Raw genomic sequence first — 16,272 nt, 5'->3', positions numbered from 1 at the left:
CCAGGGCACTGGGGTCTTGGGGTACCATGGCACTGGCATGCTGGTGTGCTGAGGCACTAAGGTGCTGTGGTGCCGTGGTGCCAGGATGCTGGTGTTCCAGGGTGCTAAAGGTACCGGGGTGCCGATACACCAAGGTGCTGGTGTACCAGGGTGATGGGTGCCATAATGCTGGGATGCTGGGAAAATGGGATGCCGTGATGTCAGGGCACTGGTGTACTTGGGCCCATGGTGGTGGGGTACCACAGTTCTGGCATGGCAGGATGCTGGGGTGCCGGGGTACCGGGCTGCCATGGTACCACAGTGCCATGGTGCCAGGGGGCTGACTTACCATGGTGCTGGTGTGCCAGGGCACTGGGTGCCATAGTGCCGGGGTGTTGGGTTGCCATGGTGCTGGGTACCAGGATGCCAGGCCACTAGGGTACCACAGTACCATGGTGCTGGGGTATCGGGGTGCTGGGCCCCCCCCCATAACATAAGCCAGCCCCAAGCGTGGTGGTGATGGTGACCCCATGGCCCTGGCACATGCATGTCCCAGTGCTCCCTGGGGCAGGATGGGTGCCAGCAGATGGCACTGGCAGAGCAGGCACAGGGAGCACCCGGAGATGCTCTGACACCACGGGGATGGGCACCCAGAGGCACCCAGAGACACCCAGACGCCACGGGGATGGCACCCAAGGACACGCCCCAGTGTCACGGGGATGGGCACCCAGACACCACGGGGGATGGGCACCCAAGGCCACCCAGATACCACGGGGATGGGCACCCAGACACACCCAGGTGCCACAAGGACAGGCACCCAGAGGTGCCCAGACAGTACGTGGATGGCACCCGGACACCGTGCCACAGTGATGGGCACCCAGAAACACGCAGGCACCATAGGGACTGGGCCCTGAAGCCAGGGGGATGGGCACCCTGAGACACCCAGGTAGCACGGGGACGGGCGCCCCGAGGTGCCCTGAAGCCACGGGGATGGGCACCGTGACGCCAAAGGGGCTGGCACCCCAATGCACTTTAATGCTGCAGAGACGGGCGCCCAGTGCCAACCCTGTCCCCCCCGGGGCTGAGCCCCCTGAGGCGCCCCGAGGCCACGGGGATGGTCCCCTCCGGGCGCCTCATGGCCGTCACCGTCGCTTCGCAACCGCCACCACCGGTGCGTGTCCGGGGAACAAAGAGCCCTTTCACCGGTGACCCCGGGACCCCCCAGCACCCCCGGGATGGGGGCTCCGGATCCAACCCCCCCCACCCCGGCAATTCCCATTGGGATCCGGGTGGAAAATTCCTGTTGTTCCGTTTTATTGGCCCCGGTGGCGGGTGCCGGGGACCTTTGGTCTCGCCGCGGTGTCCCGGCGGCAGCGCCCGGCACACGCCGGCCCTTTGCTCGGCGCGGGGCTGGCGGAGGCCGCACCAACTCGTGACGCCCTTGCACAAGTGGGTGCTGCCTGACAGAGGCCCTGGGGGGTGGTGTGGGTGCTGGGAGCATGATGTGGGTGCTACGAGCAGGGTATGGGTGCCATGAGCATGGTATGGGTGCTGTGAGCCCGGATGGATGTTGCAGGCATGGTATGGCTGCTGGGAGTCTGCTATAGGTGCTACAAGCCTGTCAAGGGTGCTATGTAGATGGTATGGGTGCTGCGAGGGTGATACGGGTGGTACAAGCCTGTCAAGGGTGCTATGTAGATGGTATGGGTGCTGCGAGGGTGATACGGGTGGTACAAGCCTGTCAAGGGTGCTATGTAGATGGTATGGGTGCTGCGAGGGTGATACGGGTGGTACAAGCCTGTCAAGGGTGCTATGTAGATGGTATGGGTGCTGCGAGGGTGATACGGGTGGTACAAGCCTGTCATGGGTGCTATGTAGATGGTATGGGTGCTGCGAGGGTGATACGGGTGGTACAAGCCTGTCATGGGTGCTATGTAGATGGTATGGGTGCTGTGAGGGTGATACGGGTGGTACAAGCCTGTCATGGGTGCTATGTAGATGGTATGGGTGCTGCGAGGGTGATACGGGTGGTACAAGCCTGTCATGGGTGCTATGTAGATGGTATGGGTGCTGCGAGGGCAATATGGGCGCTACAAGCTTGGTATGGGTGCTATTGGTAGGTCATGGGTGTCACACATACAGCATGGCTGCTACAAGCCTGGCATGGGTGCTATGAGGCTGGCGTGGGTGCTGCGAGCTTGGCATGGGCAGTGCGAGCCTGGCGTGGGTGCTGCGGGTGTGGAATGGGTGCTGCGAGCCTGGCAGGGGTGGTGCGAGCCTGCTAAGGGTGCTCCAAGGCTGGCAAAGGTGCTGTGGGTGTGGAATGGGTGCAGTGAGCCTGCTATGGGTGCTGTGAGCGTGGTGTGGGTGCTGTGAGCATGGTGCGGGTGCAGTGAGCATGGTGTGGGTACTGTGAGCCTGCTATGGGTGCAGTGAGCATGGTGCAGGTGCTGGGAGCATGGTGTGGGTGCTGTCAGCCTGCTATGGGTGCAGTGAGCATGGTGTGGATACTGTGAGACTGCAATGGGTGCTGTGAGCATGGTGTGGGTGCTCTCAGTCTATGGGTGCTGTCAGCCTGCTATGGGTACTGTGAGCCTGCTAAGGGTGCTGTGAGCATGGTGTGGGTGCTGTCAGCCTGCTATGGGTGCTTTGAGCATGGTGTGGATACTGTGAGCCTGCTAAGGGTGCTGTGAGCATGGTGTGGGTGCTGTCAGCCTGCTATGGGTACTGTGAGCATAGTGGGTGCTCTCAGCCTATGGGTGCTGTCAGCCTGCTATGGGTGCTGTGAGCCTGCTATGGGTACTGTGAGCATAGTGTGGGTGCTCTCAGCCTATGGGTGCTGTCAGCCTGCTATGGGTGCTGTGAGCCTGCTATGGGTACTGTGAGCATGGTGTGGGTGCTATGAGCACGGCACAGCCCCCCCGGATGCTGCTCCTTCTCTGGGGGTGCCAGTCCCCTCTGAAACCCCATGTCCACGCCTGTATCCATGCCCATGTCCGTGCCCATCTCCATCTCCATGTCTGCCCATGTCCATCTCCATGTCCATGCCTGTGTCCGTGTCCTCTGGCCGGACCCACCCCCGCGTGACTCAGCCGCCGGAGCTTTTCCTTATATAACACCGGGATCCCGGTGAGCGCCGCTCCCGTCCCGGCCTCAGTTTCCCTTCGGCAGCGCCGCAGCCATGTGGATGGTGTCACCGCCGGTCGGTAAGTGCCACCGCGACGCCCCGGGATCCCCATCCCCACCCAATCCCCACTTTTGGGGGTTCAGCAGCAAATGAGGGGTCGTCGCTCGAGCACTGCCCTGGGGATTGGGGCAGAAAAGGTAAAAATCAAGGAAAGAGCCCCAAAAGTGAGTTAATTCTGCACTGGTGATCCCTCGGTCCTGGAGGGGTGAGACTGCACAACCCCGGTATCGCACCCGGGATGAGCCAAACCTGCCTGTTTTCACCCTAGAAACAGGGAGAAAAGGCTCTGGTGGAAGTGTGGGGCACACAAACATCCCCCCCCCCCACCCTCCAGCCTTTCTTTTGGGGCTAAACCAGCCCAAACGAGCCAATGGGCGCCACGGCAATGCCCGGCCACGGTGATGCTTACCGGTAACTCCGCACCGAGAACAATCCTGCTCGGGACAGGGGAGCAGAGGGATAGTGACAGCGAGCCCCAAAGCCACGTTTTGTCCCTTTTTCACCTCTGGCCACCCAAAAGCCACCCAAATAACCCCAACCACGGGGGGAAACAGGGGCAGACGGTGCCAGGGTCGGGTTTGGAGCTGCAGATCCCACCGGAGCCGGAGAAAGCCGAGGCTGTGATGCCGGGAAGGGAGATTTTCCATCCCCAGCCGCCCGGCTCTGCCCGTACCGGCAGCTCGGGTGCGGTGTCCAAAGGTCACCAGCCACCAGCCCCAGCAGCATTCCCAAAACTGGGAATTCCTTACAACAAAGGGTTTGTTTGAAGGGTTTGCAGGGGGGTTTGGGGTGGTTTTTGGGGGGGTTTGACCACCAGGGAGCTGGTTTTGGCGGCGTTTTGGTGATGCTCAGGTCCCGGCTCTGCCGGGAGCGGGTACAGGGAGGGCTGAGGGGATGGGGGTGGCTTTTGTGTTGCTCTGACGTCCTGTTTTCTTTCAGATGAAGGATCTCACCAGCTTTGGGAGCACGGCAAAGGCAGGGGGCAAAGCCCGCTAGTAGGACATGACCCTTAAACTCTGTCTCTAAAGCTTAGCCTATAGGTATATAAGATCCATAGAGCTTAAACCCGGGTTGGTGTTTAGTCTAAGCTGGGGTTTGGCTTCGTGTTGATCCATCCTGTTCAGTCCTGTGCTTGTTTTAACTCATTGACCTGGTTTTCTTCTCGCCGCCGGCGCGAGGCAGGGCTTTGCCAAAACCCCACCTCGGGCTTGTTAAAGAGCTTTGGGGGCTCTGCTTGGAGGAGGGGAGCAGCCAGCACCCCCCAAAACCTCTCCTCCAGCCCCTTCCCAAGCGCTGGAAGGGGTTGGGGGGCACCAAGCTGGTATATCGCGGTAGGGGGTGCTCCGATGAGTCCCCGCTTGGAAGTGGCGCTGGCCTGGCCGTCACCGCCGCCTCGGGGCCTCGCAGGTGTTTTCCAGTCCACCAAGAAGCTGTTCCTGAGCGAGCGGACGGGACGGGATCGGAGCCGGGCGCTGGAATTCATCCGGAGGAACGCTGCCAACGGGCTCTCGGTGGCCAACCTGGTGGCCGGGCTCTCCTCCATCCTCTGCAGCCTCAACAGGTAGCACGGTGTGGGGGGGAAAGGAGGTGACAAAGGGGGGTGACGAGAGGGGGGTGACACCGGTCCTGCCCTCCCCAGGCAGCACCACCACTCCTGCTGGCTCTTGCTTGTGGGGTTCCTCCTGGATCTGGCTGACGGTGCTGTCGCCCGGCGGCTCGACGCCTGCTCGGCACTGGGTGAGTCGGTCCCACCACAACGGGAAGCCATCGTGGGGGTGCCCCCTGTGTCGTCCCCCCCCCTCCTTTGCCCCATGGCAGCTCCCTGCTCGCTGCCTGCAGGTGCCAAGCTGGATGATTTTGCCGATTTCACCACGTTTGGGCTGGCCACGGCGCTGCTGCTGCAGCCGCAGGGGGTGCTGAGCGGGGCGCTGGCCCTCGCCTATGTGCTGGCCGTGTTCGCCCGCCTCTGCTTTTTCACCAGCGGTAAGATGAGCGTTTTTTGGGGGGGGGAAAGGGGCATTAAGAAAGGGTTTGGGGGTGATTCCTCCTCCTGGCTCAATGTGTGGCACCCGGCAGGGATCCCCTTCACCTACCGGGGGCTGCCCTGTCCCTACGCATCCTCGCTGCTGGCGAGCACCTTCCTGCTGTCTGGGGGCAACGCTGCCCTGCTGCGGGTCACCGCTGGCATCATGATCCTCTTCATGCTGGACCGGGGCTGCTACCCCCATGACAAGGTGCTGGAGTCCCAGCTCTGGAAGAAAGTGGTTTATGCTGGAGGTAAAAATGGGGTGGAAGCACGGAGAGGGGTTAAACCCCGCTGGGATGGAGGAGGAGGAGGAGGAAAGGGCTGATCCCAACGGCTCTTCCCAACCCGCAGGGGTGGCTGCTGTCCTCTTCTCGCCAGCCACGGTGGCTTCCATCTATTGCCTCGCCTGGTCCATGTCCTACATCGTGTTCCCCTTTGCCATCTGGAGCTGCAAAGTCCAACCCCTGCCTAACGCCTACTAAAGCCTTCCTCCACCTCCTCCTCCACCAGCATCTCCCTTCATTCCTCTCCATATCCAACCCTGTTTAGAAAAGGGAAGAACCGGAGCTGTAGGAACAACTCTGCCCCAAGCACACCCCACGTGCCCCACTCCTCATATGGGGGACGAAGGAACCCCCATCACCCACTCCAGAGACCCCCAAACCCCTTCCCTGTGCGGGGTAACATCAAATTTAGGAATCACTCCCACCGTGTGCTGTTAATGGATCACAAGGGGGGGGATTTACACCTCCAAATCCGAGGAAGACTCTTAGACTCTTCCCTGGAGGGGAGGAAGCCACTGCCTAAATGCCCAGAGGGATTTTGACACCCAAGTCACCAGCAGCACGTTGGGGTTTATGGTTTTACCCATCAAACGTGTTTGATCCCCCCCCTTCAGTGTGAGGTGGGACTGGGACGGAGGGAAGCGAGGTTTAGATCCACGGATCCAAACCCTCTGGAACGCTGGAGGAGGAGGATGGAAGCAAAGCTCAACCGGGATCCCCGGGGAGGCTCCAACAGCTGGATCCAGCCCCATGTCCTGATCCCAGCACCGGGAGCTCGAGCCGGTGCCTGCAGCTGCGCTGGCACTCGGCCCCGCTCCGGCGCTTCCCATTCCCATTCCCAGGGGCACCGGAGCCACACGGGACCAGCACAGGGTTTATTTAGAAAAAAAACCCAAACCAAGGGGCTCTTTGCTAATAAATAACGCGGGGTCGGAGGGGGCCCAGGGCTCACTCGCCCGACGCCTGCATCTGCCTGCAGAAGGAGTCGAACTGCTGCTGCTCCAGCTCCGTCATCACCCGGTTCAGGGCATAGATCTGTGGGAAGAGGGGAGGAAAGATGATAAAAGGGGGGACAAAGGGGGGACAAGAGGGGGGATAAGAGGGGGACAAGGGGGAAAAAGGGGGGACAAATGGGGGGGACAAGGAGGGGAAAAAGGGGGGACAAAGAGGGGGACAAGGGGGGAAAAGGGGAGACAAAGGGGGACAAGGGGGGAAAGTGGGGGAACAAAGGGGGGACAAGGGGATGAAAAGGGGGGGAAGGGGGAAAGGGGGGGAAGCAAGGGACAAGGGGGGGACAAGGGGGGACAAAGGGGGGGAAGAGGGGGACAAAGAGTGGGAAAAGGGGGCAAAAGGGGGGGCAAAAAGGGGGAACAAGGGGGGAAAGTGGGGTGACAAAGAAGGGGACAAAGAGGGACAAGGAGGGGACAAAGGGGGGGAAAGGAGGGGCAAAGAGGGGAACAAGGGGGGCAAAGTGGGAGAAAAGGAGGGGTCAAAGGGGGGAAAAAGGGGAGACAAAGACGGGGAAAAGGGGGGGACAGGCAGAGGGGAGGCCACAAGGGGTACATGAGGGGGGGCCGGTGCCCACCTCCGCCCGCTGCCGCTGCTTGAGCTCCTGCTGCGCCGCCCTCTGCCGGGCCCTCTCCAGCCGCGCCGCCGGCTCCCGCGGCTTCGGCCGCTCCTTGCGCCCGCCCGCGCCCGCCTCCATGGCTGGAGGTGTGAGGGGAAGGGGATGGGGTCACCACCGAGCCACCCCACACCGCTCCTTACCCCCACGGCAGCCCCATGGGCCCCACAGCACCGCCCCTCCAACACCAGGTACCAGTCACACAGACCGAGACCCACACGCTCCTACGGCACCACACACGTCCCCATCGCCCCACAGCCCCTATAGGCCCCACAGAGCCCCGCAGCCCCTATAGGCCCCACAGCCCCTATAGGCCCCGCAGCCCCTACAGGCCCCGCAGCCCCTACGCCCCCCTATAGGCCCCGCAGCCCCCTACAGGCCCCACACCCCCCTATAGGCTCTGCAGCCCCCTATAGGCCCCGCGGCCCCCTATAGGCCCCGCGGCCCCCTATAGGACCCGTAGCCCCCTATAGGCCCCGCCTCAGCCCCACAGGGCCCCCCCTGTGCCCCTCAGCCCCCCCCCGGTACCGGCGGGCCCGCTCCCGGGGCAAGATGGCGGCGGCGCGGGCCCCGCCTCCCCGCGCACGCGCGGAACTGCCTCCGTTGTGCCCGTCCCTGCCCGCCTTCCCCAGGTCCAGTCGCGCATGCGCAGTAGCCTGAGCCAGGCACGCGAACGCGCCCCCTGGCGGGCGGGAGGACACACACCACACCCCCCAGCCCCTATATATCGTACCCCATATATACCCCCTCCATACACCCCACCCCCTGCTTGCACGCCCCGCCCTATAGAGTACCCCTTATACACATCGCCCCCTATACAGCCCCATAGCCCACCTATAGATCACACATATATCACAACCCCTGGATACCCAACCCAACCTGCCTCTGTAAGATCACACCCTATAGATCACATCCCCCCACAGCCCCTTTAAATCCCACCCCCTATATAGACCTCCCATACATCATACCTCCTATAAAGTACTCTTTATACATCACATCCCCTATGCATCACACCCCTATAGAGCCCCCTATAGATTACACCTTCAGATAAAGCACCCCCCACCCAACCTACCCCTATAGATCACACCCTTGCTATAGCCCCCCCAATACATCACACCTCCCACAGAGCCCCCACACAGCCCCCCCTATACATCAACCCAACCCCAAGCAGGGCTGCCCAGTCCTCCCCACTGTGTCTCACACACAGCCCAGCCCCACAGGCAGCCTCCCCTATAGAGCCCCCCGGTGCACCCGGAGCTGAGGCACAGTATGGCACAGCACAGTACCTATGGCGCAGTGAACCACACAGTGCATGGCGAACGCCCCATGGCGTGGCACACCCCAGCACCCCACAGCTCCTACTGGCACCTATAGCATTGAACACACCAGTGCCCCATGGTATGGTGCAGAACCTATGGCATGGCACATCCCAATGCCCCATGGCACGGTGCGGTACCTATAGTGCCCCATACACAGTGCAGAACTGATGCCATGGCCCCCCATGGCATGGTGCAGCACCTACAGTGCCCCATACATGGTGCAGAACTGATGCCATGGCCCCCCATGGCACCACACCCCATAGCACAGTGCAGTACCTATAGTGCCCCATACACAGTGCAGAACTGATGCCACGGCCCCCCACAGCACCACACCCCATAGCACAGTGCAGTACCTATAGTGCCCCATACATGGAGCAGAACTGATGCCATGGCCCCCCATGGCACGGTTCAGCACCTATAGTGCCCCATACACGGTGCAGAACTGATGCCATGGCCCCCCATGGCACCACACCCCATAGCACAGTGCAGTACCTACAGTGCCCCATACCCGGTGCAGAGCTGATGCCATGGCCCCCCACGGCACGGTGCAGTACCTATGGCACAGCAGACGTGTGCCCCACGGTGCAGTACCCATAGCGCAGGATGCCCGGGGCAGGGTTGGGGGGGGGGGGGATGATCTCCATCACCCAGCCCCTTCTCACCAAATCCTTTATTGCAGCAGCCCAGGCCCCCCCACCGGGCTCCTCCTTGGAAGCACAGGACAAAGCAGGAGGTGTGGGGTGGGGGGGGGAAAGCCAGATCCTGCCCAGTGCCAGCACCAGTTCCTGGGGCAGGATGGGCCCGAAACCTCCACCAAAGAGCAGGAAAACACCCATTGGGAAGGGGACACACACACACACACACACGGAGCCAACCCCCATCAGATGCGCACGGTGTTGATGCGGAGGGGTTGCACGTTCTTCCCGTTGGCGTGGCTCTGACCGGGGCTGAAATAGGAGCAGAGCTTCCCGGGGAAGCGCTCCCGGAAGGTGTAGAGCCAGGACATGTCATCGGCGTTGTAGAAGATGAGGAGCCCTTTGTCGTAGTCCAAGAAGACCCCCACCTTCTCCAGCTTGCTCTTGACGTTGAGCCGGGTCCAGGGCTCGGTGCAGGCGCTGTACTGGTTGCCGTCGTGCATCACGATGCAGTAGAAGCCGCGGCTGGGCTGGATCTGGATGCTGCCCTTGCGGGTGACGGCTTCGTGCGCCAAGCCGATCATCCACTGCGTCTTCTCGGACACCACCACCTCCCAGTAGTGCACCCCGGCGCCGAAAGCCTCCGAGCCCAGCACCGAGACCTCCACGTCGAAGCGGCGGGGGGAGTCCTGCAGCGGCTGCGGGTGCAGGTTGCCGTAAGCCACGATGGTGCAGTCGTCGGACAGGATGAGGCGGTGGTGAGCAGTGCCGGGGTCCAGCGTCAGCGCCGCCGGCACTGGGGCAAGGGATGAAGGGGATTAACGGGGGGATAACGGGGTCGGTGCGGCGCCCAGAGCCAGCGCAGGCAGCTCCGCACCACTGGTGTGCAGGGCACTGCGGTGGGGAGAGGGTCGCCGGGGTCCTCAGCCCTCACCAGTGATGGCCTGGCCCCGTCCATCACCGGTGCGTCCTCACCCATTGCCAGCAGCATTCCCATCCCCATCCATCATTGGTGCATCCTCACCCATCATCAGCAACATTCCCATCCCCATCCATCCCTGGTGCATCCTCACCCATCATCAGCAACATTCCCATCCCCATCCATCCCTGGTGCATCCTCAACCACCACTGGCAACATTCCCATCCCCATCCATCCTCAGTGCATCCTCACCCATCGCCAGCAACATTCCAATCCCCATCCATCACTGGTACATCCTCACCCATTGCCAGCAGCATTCCCATCCCCATCCAACATTGGTGCATCCTCACCCATCATCGGCAACATTCCCATCCTCATCCAACATTGGTGCATCCTCAACCACCACCGGCAACATTCCCATCCCCATCCATTATTGGTACATCCTCACCCATTGCCAGCAGCATTCCCATCCCCATCCATCATTGGTGCATCCTCACCCATCATCGGCAACATTCCCATCCTCATCCATCCCTGGTGCATCCTCAACCACCACTGGCAACATTCCCATCCCCATCCATTATTGGTACATCCTCACCCATTGCCAGCAGCATTCCCATCCCCATCCATCATTGGTGCATCCTCACCCATCATCGGCAACATTCCCATCCTCATCCATCCCTGGTGCATCCTCAACCACCACTGGCAACATTCCCATCCCCATCCATCCCCGGTGCATCCTCAACCACCACTGGCAACATTCCCATCCCCATCCATCCCCGGTGCATCCTCACCCATCATCGGCAACATTCCCATCCCCATCCATCCCTGGTGCATCCTCAACCACCACCGGCAACATTCCCATCCCCATCCATCACTGGTGCATCCTCAACCACCACCGGCAACATTCCCATCCCCATCCATCATTGGTACATCCTCACCCATCATCGGCAACATTCCCATCCCCATCCATCCTCAGTGCATCCTCACCCATCGCCAGCAACATTCCCACCCCCATCCATCACTGGCGCAACCTCAACCACCACTGGCAACATTCCCATCCCCATCCATCCCTGGTGCATCCTCAACCACCACTGGCAACATTCCCATCCCCATCCATCCCCGGTGCATCCTCACCCATCATCGGCAACATTCCCATCCCCATCCATCCCTGGTGCATCCTCAACCACCACCGGCAACATTCCCATCCCCATCCATCCCTGGTGCATCCTCAACCACCACTGGCAACATTCCCATCCCCATCCATCACTGGTGCATCCTCAACCACCACCGGCAACATTCCCATCCCCATCCATCATTGGTACATCCTCACCCATCATTGGCAACATTCCCATCCCCATCCATCCTCAGTGCATCCTCACCCATCGCCAGCAACATTCCCATCCCCATCCATCACTGGCGCAACCTCAACCACCACTGGCAACATTCCCATCCCCATCCATCACTGGTGCATCCTCAGCCCTCACCAGTGATGCTCCTGTATCCAACACCAGTGTGTTCTCACCCATCACCACCGTGTTCTCACCCATCACCACTGTGTCCTCAGCCCTCACCAGTGATGCTTCCATTTCTGTCCCTCATCACTGCATCCTCCCATCTTACCCGTGACATTCCATTCCCATTCCCATCCCCATCCATTACGAGTGTGTACTTACCCCTCACCAGCGACATCCTTTCCCCTGACTCCTGTGACATTCCCACCCCTCCCTGGTGTGTCCTCAGTCACCATCAGTGACATCCCCGTCCCCATCCCTCACTGGTGCATCCGCCCATCTCACCTGTGATATTCCATCCCCATTCCCGTCCATCACTCCTGTGTCCTCACCCCTCATTGGTGACATCCCTCTCCCTGTTCCTCACCAGTGCATCCCCATTCCTCACTGGGGCCATTCCCATCCTCATCTCTCACCAATGCCTTTCCCATCCTCATCTCTCACCAATGCCATTCCCATGCTCATCCCTCACCAATGCCATTCCCATGCTCATCCCTCACCAATGCCATTCCCATCCTCATCCCTCACCAGTGCCATTCCCATGCTCATCTCTCACCAATGCCATTCCTATCCTCATCCCTCACCAGTGCCTTTCCCATCCTCATCCCTCATCAATGCCATTCCCATGCTCATCTCCCACCAATGCCATTCCCATCCTCATCTCTCACCAATGCCATTCCCATCCTCATCTCTCACCAATGCCATTCCCATCCTCATCTCTCACCAATGCCATTCCCATCCTCATCTCTCACCAATGCCATTCCCATGCTCATCCCTCACCAATGCCATTCCCATCCTCATCCCTCACCAGTGCCATTCCCATCCTCATCCCTCATCAATGCCATTCCCATGCTCATCTCTCACCAGTGCCATTCCCATGCTCATCCCTCACCAATGCCATTCCCATGCTCATCCCTCACCAATGCCATTCCCATCCTCATCCCTCATCAATGCCATTCCCATGCTCATCTCCCACCAATGCCATTCCCATCCTTATCTCTCACCAATGCCATTCCCATGCTCATCCCTCACCAATGCCATTCCCATCCTCATCCCTCACCAGTGCCATTCCCATCCTCATCCCTCATCAATGCCATTCCCATGCTCATCTCTCACCAGTGCCATTCCCATGCTCATCCCTCACCAATGCCATTCCCATGCTCATCCCTCACCAATGCCATTCCCATCCTCATCCCTCATCAATGCCATTCCCATCCTCATCCCTCATCAATGCCATTCCCATCCTCATCCCTCATCAATGCCATTCCCATCCTCATCCCTCACCAGTGCCATTCCCATCCTAATCCCTCACCAATGCCATTCCCATCCCCATCCCCCCCCAGGACCCCCCGAACCCCTCATCCATCCCCTCCCCATGCCCTCACCGGGATGGATATCCTGGAACAGCGATTTCCAGATGGTGTACTGCAGCGGCCCCATGTACTTGGAGGTGGGGAAGTCCTCGTAGGTCAGGTTGGTCTCATGGATCTTCCCTTTGAGCCTGCCAAGGAGCGATGCGATGGAGCACGAGGATGCAGGGGTGTGTGTGTGTGGGGGGGAAGGACCGCAGCATCCCCGCGGTGTCACCTCACCCACCTCTCGGAAAGGGATGCGACTCCGGCCAGGAAGAGGTGTTTGTCGGCTTCGGCCAGGCGCTCCTGCAGCATCTGGCTTCCCTCCTGCACCCTGCGCAGCTGCTGGCTGCAGCGCTGCATCTTCTGCTCGATGTCGGTGATGGTCCGGGCCGTGTCGGCCTCCAGCTCCTCCAGCATCGCCTTCTGCCGCTCCCGCAGCAGCCGGTGCAGCCGCTCGAACGCCTCCCCGATGGTCACCCGCAGGCTCTTGGCTGAGGACTTGGAGGGGGGTGGAAGGGTCAGGACCCCCCCGCCATGCCCCTGTGAGGTTTTGATCCCCCAAAGAGACCTTTATAGCACCGTTAACTCAACCCAGCGGGCTCCAAGGGTGGATATTTCACCCTAGAGATAAAGCTAAACCATGGCACTGGTGGGGATGGAGAGGACCAAAGCTCACCAACAGCTGAGCAAGGGGATAAAGGGTTCAAACAGAGGTGGAGATAAGGCAGAAGTTCCTCCCTGTGAGGGTGCTGAGGCGCTGGCACAGGGTGCCCAGAGAAGCTGTGGCTGCCCCATCCCTGGCAGTGCTCAAGGCCAGGTTGGACACAGGGGCTTGGAGCAAGCTGCTCCAGTGGAAGGGGTCCCTGCCCGTGGCAGGGGTTGGAGCTGGAGGAGCTTTAGGGTCCCTTCCAACCCAAACCATTCCATGTTTCCATGATTCTATGAAACCTAAACTAAAAATGAATGAAAAAGACAACTAAAAGCAGCCCTGAAGGGAACATCTTTTGTTCCCTCTTTGGGATCAGCAGCCTGATGGGCTTCATCGAACTGCGGTGGGTTCTGGGGTAGCAGCCCCATGGAATGGGGGCGTTGGAGCCTCTGGGGTGCCAGGAAGGGCCAGGGGTCGGGATGCAGGCCCTGGGGTGGCTCCTACCTTGGTCTCGGCCAGCTGCCGCCGCAGGACATGCAGAGCTTCCGTGTGGCCGCGCTCACTCTCCTGCAGCCCCTGGAGCTGCTCCCGCAGCTCCCGCTGAGAACAAACAGGGATCAAACAGGGATGTGGGGGGAGAGCAGGTCCCAGGAGGCAGCTTTCCTGCTGGGGGGGGGGGGGGCTGATGGGGGTGTGTACTCCTGAGGAACCCCTAGAACCCCAGTGAGGGCACCCGAAGACCACAGGGACCCCCAGTGTGGATGGAGAAAGGGAATCCCATGGGAGCAGCTGAAGGGCACCTGGGTGGATGGACAGACACAGAGAGGAGGAAGCTGTGGGGCTGACCCCATTAGGTACAGGGACAGATGGACAAAGGAGCTCGGAGGTGCAGCTCAGGCAGGGATGATGCTGATGGGAGGTGGGGAGGGAGGGAGAGAAGGAAGGATGGATAGAAGGAAGAAAGGATGGAGGGATGGAGGGGTGGATGGATGGAAGGGTGGATGGGTGGATGGAAGGGTGGATGGGTGGAAGGATGGGTGCATGAATGGAAGGATGGATGGATGGATGGATGGATGGAAGGAAGGAAGGAAAGAAGAATGGATGGATGGAGGGAAACAAGGATCGATGGAAGGAAGGAAGGAAGGATGGATTGATGGATGGATGGAAGGAAGGAAGGAAGGATGGAAGGATGGATGGATGGATGGATGGATGGATGGATGGATGGATGGATGGAAAGATGGCGGGAAGGAAGAATAGAAGGGTGGATGGATGGAGGGAAGGATGTCAGGAAGGAAGGAAAGAAGGATGGGTGGATGGATGGATGAATGGATGGATGGAAGGATGGATGGATGGATGGATGGATGGATGGATGGATGGAAGGAGGGATGGATGGATGGATGGATGGATGGATGGATGGATGGATGGATGGATGGATGGATGGAAGGAAAGAGGGATGGATGGATGGATGGATGGATGGATGGATGGATGTAAGGAAGGAAGGAGGGATGGATGCGTGGATGGATGGATGGATGGCGGGAAGGAAGAATGGAAGGGTGGATGGATGGATGTAAGGAAGGAAGGAAAGAAGGATGGGTGGATGGATGGATGAATGGATGGATGGATGGATGGATGGAAGCCAGGATGGATGGAGGGGAGGAAGAATGGATGGAAGGAAAGAAGTACGGATGGAAGAACGGAAGGCAGGATGGACGGACGGACGGACAGATGGATGGAAGGAGGGAAGACAGGAAGGCTGGGCGCACGGACAGACCCACCTGCAGCTCCTCGAACGCATCATCCACGTTGGTGACCTGGTGCTGCTCGTGCATGGCGGGCTGGTCGCAGAAGAAGCAGACGACGGCGCGGTCGGTCAGGCAGAAGAGCTTGACCTTGTCATGGTCCTTGCAGGGGAAGGGGCTGCGCTGGGCGCCCAGCAGCGTGTCCAGCGGGAAGGCGGTGTACCGCTCCACGATGTTGGCCAGCTTGAGGCTGGGGGCCAGGGTGGGCTCGGTGAAGGTGCGGCGGCACTCGGGGCAGTCGCGGGTGCCCTGCGGCTCCTGGCGCACCCAGTGCTCCGTGATGCACCGGCGGCAGAAGTAGTGCTCGCACCCGAAGCTCACCGGGTCCTGGTAGATGCTCAGGCAGATGGAGCAGAGCAGCTCGTCCTTCAGGCTGCAGGCCATGGCGGGGCTGGGGAAAGTGGGAATGGGGTCCTGGAAAGGGAATGGTGGGAGGTGGGTCTGGGGATGCTAACTGGGGGGGGGGGGGTGGGGGTGTGGGATGGGGGGGGAACTGGGGGTTGTAATGGGGGGTACTGGGGAGCAGGATGCAATGGGGGGCAGGAGGGATGGAATGGGGGGGACTGGGGGTCAGTCGGCAATTGGGGGCCTGGAGGGATGCAATAGCGGGAATTAGGGGTCAGGATGCAATGAGGGGAGGTGGGGGGATTGAAATGGGTGGAATTGGGGGGTAGGAGGCAAAAGGGGGAACTGGGGTTGCAATGGTGAGGTTGGGGGGTTGCAGTGGGGGGAACTGGGGTTGCAGTGGGGGGAACTGGGGGTGCAATGGGGGGAATTGGGGATCAGAATGCAATGGGAGAGCTGGGAGGAGGGAAGACTCCCTGCCCCTCAACCAGGGGGAGGACTTAGGGGTCAGGATGCAAAGGGGGAGCTGGGGATGCAATAGAGGGACTGCGAGGGTTGTAAGGGGGGAACTGGGGGTCAGGATGCAATGGCAGGGTTGGGAGGGTGGATGGAACTGGGGGTCAGGCGGCCATTAGGGGCT

General features: G+C 60.5%; 3 protein-coding genes across 4 annotated transcripts; 1 reads left to right on the top strand and 2 right to left on the bottom strand.

Moving 5' to 3' along the window:
* Positions 1–1,290: 1,290 nt before the first annotated feature.
* On the top strand, positions 1,291–6,466 carry LOC133263588 (transmembrane protein 269-like). 2 transcript variants are annotated; one of them, XM_061443426.1, is made up of 6 exons: positions 1,291–1,428; positions 3,072–3,185; positions 4,574–4,727; positions 4,806–4,903; positions 5,006–5,443; positions 5,544–6,466. In XM_061443426.1, exons 2-6 carry the CDS (start codon positions 3,161–3,163, stop codon positions 5,672–5,674), a joined length of 846 nt encoding a protein of 281 aa, XP_061299410.1. In that variant the 5' UTR covers positions 1,291–1,428; positions 3,072–3,160; the 3' UTR covers positions 5,675–6,466. The 2 variants fall into 2 exon arrangements, with proteins under 2 accessions (XP_061299410.1, XP_061299409.1); XM_061443425.1 differs by lacking the exons at positions 1,291–1,428; positions 3,072–3,185 and having other exon boundaries at positions 4,507–4,727.
* Positions 6,337–7,706, bottom strand: LOC133263589 (small vasohibin-binding protein). Its single transcript, XM_061443427.1, has 3 exons — positions 7,629–7,706; positions 7,062–7,183; positions 6,337–6,511 (listed from the first exon to the last, which is right to left on the bottom strand). Exons 2-3 carry the CDS (start codon positions 7,179–7,181, stop codon positions 6,425–6,427), a joined length of 207 nt encoding a protein of 68 aa, XP_061299411.1. The 5' UTR covers positions 7,182–7,183; positions 7,629–7,706; the 3' UTR covers positions 6,337–6,424.
* Positions 7,707–8,896: 1,190 nt separating this feature from the next.
* LOC133263590 (E3 ubiquitin-protein ligase TRIM62) lies at positions 8,897–15,696 on the bottom strand. The gene is made up of 6 exons (XM_061443428.1): positions 15,264–15,696; positions 13,993–14,088; positions 13,081–13,337; positions 12,870–12,985; positions 9,280–9,850; positions 8,897–8,911 (listed from the first exon to the last, which is right to left on the bottom strand). The coding sequence occupies exons 1-5, from the start codon at positions 15,669–15,671 to the stop codon at positions 9,300–9,302; spliced, it is 1,428 nt and encodes a 475-aa protein (XP_061299412.1). The 5' UTR covers positions 15,672–15,696; the 3' UTR covers positions 8,897–8,911; positions 9,280–9,299.
* Between the last annotated feature and the right edge of the window lie 576 nt (positions 15,697–16,272).

The sequence above is a fragment of the Pezoporus flaviventris genome, unplaced genomic scaffold, assembly GCF_033815535.1.
Source record: "Pezoporus flaviventris isolate CSIRO_AGI_PZ_B2104156 unplaced genomic scaffold, CSIRO_AGI_Pfla_v1 ptg000359l, whole genome shotgun sequence".
NCBI lineage: Eukaryota > Metazoa > Chordata > Aves > Psittaciformes > Psittacidae > Pezoporus > Pezoporus flaviventris.
Note: the sequence above shows the minus strand (reverse complement) of the source record. Positions and strands in the feature narration are given on the sequence as shown.